Raw genomic sequence first — 6,612 nt, 5'->3', positions numbered from 1 at the left:
CATTGAGTCCCTGCGGGGATGGACCCGAAGCTGCAGATCCCATGGGATGAATGGGAACCCGGCAGGGATTCGGGATGCAGGACACGGGCACAGCACAGCAGAACGGGGGGGGGGGGGGGGGGGCACAGGGGAAACTGAGGCAGGGAAATGAGAGCCCTCAGCAGCACCAGGACCCTCTTTGTGCCCCACACTTGGGGGTCTGGGGGGCAGGAGGAGCTGCAGGGAGTGATGGGGCCACCATGTCCTCACCCTGCCATGTCCCGTCTCCATTGAGACACCCTCTCATGGTGCTGGAGCATCACGATGGGGCTTGGGAGCACCCAGAACGGAGCTGGGGGGTCCCCAGGGCCAATGTCCCCTTGTCCCAGCCCTATCCTATCCCCTTTCCCGGTGCCACCACGAGCAGGGTCAGCTCCGGGTCCCATCGGAGCCCTGGTTCCTCCGTAATCGCCTTCCCCAGTGGGATGTTAATGAAGCATCCCGGGAGCAGCTGCCGGGATTAGATTAGATCCCGTTAATCCACAGTAATTGCCGCACGGAGCCGGGAATTCCAGCCCAGATGGGCAGGAAGCGGCATTCCCACTGTTGACACTGGGAATTACCCTCCCTTCCCTTGTGGTCCCTCTGAGATGAGGGGATGGAGGGATGCCGGGTGAGGGATGGTGGCCCGGGCTGATGATGGGACACAGGGGACACGGTGGGATGAGCATTCCCTATGTCCCATCATTCCCAAGTGATGCTCTGTGCCTGTGAAGTTTCCTGCCCTGCCCAGAGCATTTGAGTGGTGGCTTCATCCCCTTCCCAAGTGGAGCATCATTGAGGTGGGGAAGGGAGAGCATCATTGAGGTAGAGCATCCTTAGGTGGAGCATCATTGAGGTGGAGCATCCTCAGGTAGAGCATCCTCAGGTAGAGCATCCTTAAATAGAGCATCATTGAGGTGGAGCATCCTTAGGTGGAGCATCTTTAGGTGGAGCACCCTCAAGTGGAGCATCCTCAGGTAGAGCATCATTGAGGTGGAGCATCACCATATCCTGGGCTGCATCCCCAGCACATCCCTGGGTGTCATGGGGACCATGACTCTGTTCCTCATGGTCTGCTGAGAGCCCCACAGCAAAGAGGGAAACTGAGGCTCGGGATGCTCAGGGATAATGGGACAGTGCAGGGGGATGGGGACCCCAGAGCTGAGGCTGCTGGGGGGGGTGATGAGCTGCTGACCAGAGCCACCAGTGCCTGGGAATGGAGGCCTGGGGAGGGATGTGGGGGGCTGAGATGATGATGGGGGGGGCACAGGGTGGGATGTGAGGAGCCCTGAGGGATGGGAGGGCTAAACAGGGATGGATGGAAAATCCACCTTGGAGACCCCCAGTGCCACCCGGGATGGGGATAGGGGCTCTCCCTGCACCCCAACCACAGCCCCCCCCCGCTCTGCCCACCCCGATGTCCCCATCCCGGTATTCCCAGTCCTTGGGCCGGGGCTGGAGGCAGGAATGGGGAGGTGGAACACGTCGTGAGCATGGGGGGGGGGGGCAGCGCCAGCAGATGCCGAGCCCCACACAATGGGCTGAGGCAGCGGCACAATGCTCCAGCCATCGCTCCGGGGTCATTCCCATTCCCAGATCCCGGAGCCACCGATGGCAATGGGAAAGGGGGGGGGGAGCCTTTCACCGTGTGTCCCCCCCCATCCCTGGGGCACCCACCGGGCCCTTTGTGCGGGTGCTGGGACCTGTTGGAACCATCTGCCAGGGAGGGGATGGGGCCGGGGCCGGACGTGGCAACAGGCAGATTTATTGGCCGCAATCTGTTCCTGCTTTCCCAGCCTGGAGCCGGGAATGGAGCCATGGATCCATGAAGGAGTTCATCAGTATTCCCGTTAATCCCGGGCTGCCGTTGCCAGCGCTCGGGATGCTGCTGAAGGGTCCTGAGGGTTGGAGCCTGCATCCCTTGTGTGGATCCCATGCTGTGATGCTGAGAGCCGGGAGCAGAGACTGGGCAGGGATGGGGAGCAATGGGGGGGGGATGACTTTGGGGTGTCGTCAGTGCCCCCCCCAATGTGTGTCCCAGCACCGGTGTCACTGCAGCAGAGCCTGGACAAGAGGGGGCTCTGAATGGTGTCTGAGCCCCCCCCAGCCCCTGGCACTGTGGGATGGGGGGGACTCCCCCCATGGAGGGGCTGTCCTGGTGCTGGGTGAGCTGGGTGCCCATCAGGGTGCTCAGCCAGGGGTCCCCATCCTAAGGTGCCCATCACAGGGTGCTCTTCCAAGGGTGCTGGTGCAGGGATGCCCATCCGGGAGCCCCCATTTAGGGGTTCCCATCAGGGGATGCTCATCAGGGGGTACCCACTCAAGGGGGTCCAGTTAGGGGTCCCCATCCAGGCTGTCCATCCAGGGGTGCCCATCTAGGGGTTTCCATCCTAAAGTGTTCACCCAAGGGTGCTCTTACAAGGGTCCAGGTGTTCCCATTTAGGGGTGCCATTTGGGTGTCCCTATTCAGGAGTGCTCACCTATGGATGCACATCTTAAGGTCTCCATCCCAGGATGCTGATATAAGGGTGCTGGTCCAGGGATGCCCATTTAGGTGCACTGCTCCAGGGGTGCCCATCCAGGGATGCCCATTTAGGAGTGCTGGTCCAGGGGTTCCTATTTAGGGGTCCCCATTCAGAGGTGCTCACCTACGGATGCCCATCCTAAGGTGTTCATCCCAGGATGCTCATCCCAGGGTTCCCACCGAGGGGTTCCCATTTAGAGGTCCCCATCCAGAGATGCTCACCTACGGATGCCCATCCTAAGGTGCTCATCCCAGGATGCTCATCCCAGGGCGCTGGTCCATGGTGCCCACCGAGGGGTTCCCATTTAGGGGTGCCCATCAAGGGATGCCCATCCAGAGATGCTCACCTATGGATGCCCATCCCAAGGTAGCCCCCCAGCCCCTGCATCCCCCACCCGAGGATGCTCACCCAGGGACCCCCACCCCGGCCGCTGCCGTCGGGGCCCCGGTGGGGCTGCGGGAGGAGCCGGGTCCGGGGCCACCTCCCCCCCGTAGGAGGAGCCACCCGGGACCCACGGCCGGGCAGGAGCCGGCGGCAGCACCGGGCTCAGAACCGGCCGGGAGCGGAGCCGCTCGGGGCTGCAGCCGCGATGCCCCCGAGCGAGTGAGCGCAGGGACCCGCTCCGGTGCACAGGTAAGGGCGGACACGAAGGGAGGCGCAGATCCCTTCCGACGGGGTCCGAGGCCGCTCGGTGCCCTCCGGTACCCGGGGATGGAGAGGGGGGCTCTGGACCCGGGGGGGAATTCGGGAGTGTTGAAGGGTGGGATGGAGCAAGACCCTCCCGGGGTCCCGGGATGCGGCTTCATCCCGATGGGATGAGGGGATCGGGAGGATCCGAGCTGGGGGAGAGTCGGGGTTGGGTATTGGTGCCATCAGTGTCACGTCGGGGCTGGAGGTGGTGAAGGTGAAGGAGGTGATGAAGGGGATGGAGAGGATGGAGGGGATGGAGGAGATGGAGGGGATGGAGGAGATGGAGAGGATGGAGGGGATGGAGGTGATTAAGGTGATGAAGGGGATGGAGGGGATGAAGGGGATGGAGGGGATGGAGGTGATGGAGGGGATGGAGGTGATGGAGGTGATGAAGGGGATGGAGGTGATGAAGGGGATGGAGGGGATGAAGAACCTTCCCCAGCCCCCGACTTTTGTTCCTCTTATCCCGATGGGGCAGCTCCTCAAGCACAGCCCCATTCCCACTGAAGCATCCTCTGGGATGCAGCCAGCACTCAGCCAGAGCCCACTGGGTCCCCTATAGCTGAGCCACATCCGGCGTTATTCCCAGGCAGGATACAGTGCGGAAGACTCAAATCCTTATTTCCATGGTCTCCAACTGTCCTTCCCCTTCTCACTTGCAAAGCTTCCTACTTGGGAAGCTCCTGGGGTGACTCCATCAGGCAATTCCCTCTTTGTGCACTTTTCCCACTTTTTAAACACATCAATATTCCCGAGAAAAGGAGCAAAATCCCTGAAAATTAATAGCGGATTTCCAAAAGGAAAACCTTCCCAAGCTCCATGGGAATACCGCGCTGTGAAATGATGGGAATGGGGAGGACGCTGGGCTTGGCTTTTGAACTGAGACCTGAACCCAGTGATCGGCTTCTGAAGTGGATTCTGGTGCATGGGATGCACCCAGAGGGATGGGATTGGAGCTGCAGGCAGGGATGCTGGGGATGGATCCTTTAGGATCTGTCCCAAAGGATGGAATGGATGCGCTCCTCAGGCTGCCTTGGAGCGCATCCACAGCCGTTTTAGGGCTGCTCTCACCATGCAAAGCCCTGGGGATCCCAGAAGGAATTTGGACCAGCTCCATTCATCCCAAAGCTGCTCCTTCAGCACCTTCACCCACCAGCATCTCCCAGACCCCCACTGCTCCATCAGCTGGGGCTGCCTGGTCCTCAGGGATCCACTGCCTGTGAGCAGCAATTAACACCCTAATCCAGGCTCAAGCCGCATCACAAGTATTAGAAGTGGGATTTTCCACATGGGATGGACGGGGGCCACGGGGCCAGGGCTCGGGCAGCACTTTCAGCAAAGCTGCTTACATGTTAAGCTTTATTAAATGAGTCAGGCTCAGTGACAGGATCTGGGGGCTCAGCACCATGAATCCAAAGCTGGTTTGTGTGGTGCGACCGCTCCTTACGGAGCAAAGCCAAGGGAGCATCTCCAGAGGCTTCCCATTGCCCTGTTGCAACACAGAACGTGATGATTGGGGTTGAAGCCATGAGGGGAGGGACTCGTGAGTGGGAATAACCCCAAAATTGAGTTGTTGGAAGCAATGAGCCCTGGAAAAGAGCTGAGCCCCAGTGGTGGCTTCAGAAAGCATCCATCAGAGGTTAGTGTGGATGGATAAAGGGGTGGATGATGGATGAATGGGTGCTATGGGTGCCATCAGTGGACAGAAAGGAGCTGATGTCTCTGGGAGATGATTCTGATACCATAGATGGATAAAGGGGTAGATGATGGATGAATGGGTTCTATAGGTACCATCAATGAACAGAAAGGAGCTGATGTCTCTGGGACACGAATCGGAGCTCAGCCCCTAATGCCCCCACCACATTGGGTGACTCTTCCACTTCAATTCCTTAACACCCCCTTGTCCCTCTGTTGCAGAGACCAGGGATGACCAAACCTTATGCCAAGGCCAAAGAGATGGCAGAGCTCGTGAGCACCCAACCCTGGGTGAGTGAAGCTTTGGGCCCCAAGGACGAGCTGAAGGCAGAGGACAACAGGCAAGGTCCTTTTGCATTGATGTCCACCGTGAACGAAGAGCACAACAGCATCGAGGAGGAAGAGGAGGAAGAGGATGATGGGGAAAAGCCCAAGAGGAGAGGACCAAAGAAGAAGAAGATGACCAAGGCGAGGCTGGAGCGGTTCAGGGCCCGGAGAGTGAAGGCCAATGCCCGGGAGCGCACACGGATGCACGGCCTCAATGATGCTCTGGACAACCTGAGGAGGGTGATGCCCTGTTATTCCAAGACCCAAAAGCTGTCCAAGATCGAGACCCTGAGGCTGGCCAGGAATTACATCTGGGCTCTGTCCGAGGTGCTGGAGACAGGGCAGACTCCCGAAGGGAAGAGCTTTGTGGAGATGCTCTGCAAGGGCTTGTCCCAGCCCACCAGTAACCTGGTGGCCGGATGCCTGCAGCTGGGACCACAGAGCCTGTTCCTGGAGAAGCATGAGGAGAAGGTCCCTCTGTGTGAATCGGCCGTCTCCAGCCATCCCTTCAGCTACCAGACCCCGGGGCTCCCAAGCCCACCCTATGGGACCATGGAAAGCCATGTGCTGCATTTAAAGCCCCCCACCTTCAAGAGCTTGGTGGATGCTTCCTTTGGGAACCATCCCTCTGAGTGCACCACTCCTCCCTATGAGGGTCCTCTGACGCCACCCCTGAGCATCAGTGGGAACTTCTCCTTGAAGCAAGATGGGTCTCCAGACCTGGATAAATCCTACCCCTTCATGGCCCACTACCCCTCGGTCAGCCTGGCCGGAGCCCATGGACATGCATCCCACTTCCAAAGCACCATGCCCCGCTACGAGATCCCCATAGACATGGCTTACGAGTCCTACCCACACCACGTAGCTGCTCCCCAGCTCAATGCCATCTTCAATGAGTAGCAAAGCAGAGGTATTCCCAAGTCCTTGCTGCAGAGGGAAGTTGTGGAGCTGGTTCTAAAATGGACACAACTGGGAGGTCACCACTATGGGGTGAGAGACTTCGGAGCATCTCTGTAGGATGTGGCTGGGAAGGCTCAGTGGTCCTCCTGTCCTATCCCAGTAGGTGCCACTGTGATGATCTCCTTCCCCCCCAGAGATGCTCATGAAGGTGGCTTCACCCTGCAGGACTTGATGCACTCCAGCACTTGGGATCATCCATTGCCAAGGCATTATGGCTCCTTTCCCTCCCTCCTTGGGGTTGTGGGTCTCACAGAGGTGGAGACAAGCCCATTCTGCCCCTCGGGATGACCAGTTCCCATTCCACATGCTCTGATGGGGCCATGGCTTTCCCATTTCAGGGAATGATCTGGACCGCTTGCAGACCAACGCGGTTGCTCCTCCTTGAAGCTTTATG

General features: G+C 59.3%; 1 protein-coding gene across 1 annotated transcript; it reads left to right on the top strand.

Moving 5' to 3' along the window:
• Nucleotides 1-5,162: 5,162 nt before the first annotated feature.
• Nucleotides 5,163-6,158, top strand: NEUROD4 (neuronal differentiation 4). The gene has a single exon (XM_005140285.3). It carries the CDS (start codon nucleotides 5,163-5,165, stop codon nucleotides 6,156-6,158), a length of 996 nt encoding a protein of 331 aa, XP_005140342.2.
• Nucleotides 6,159-6,612: the final 454 nt, after the last annotated feature.

This window comes from Melopsittacus undulatus, chromosome 21 (assembly GCF_012275295.1).
Source record: "Melopsittacus undulatus isolate bMelUnd1 chromosome 21, bMelUnd1.mat.Z, whole genome shotgun sequence".
NCBI classification, from domain to species: domain Eukaryota; kingdom Metazoa; phylum Chordata; class Aves; order Psittaciformes; family Psittaculidae; genus Melopsittacus; species Melopsittacus undulatus.
The sequence above is the reverse complement of the archived record's forward strand: the minus strand, read 5'-3'. Positions and strand labels throughout refer to the sequence as shown.

What these genes read in the sequence shown, in the direction of transcription:
- NEUROD4 (XM_005140285.3), top strand. Translation starts at nt 5,163, where the DNA reads ATGACCAAACCTTATGCCAAGGCCAAAGAGATGGCAGAGCTCGTGAGC.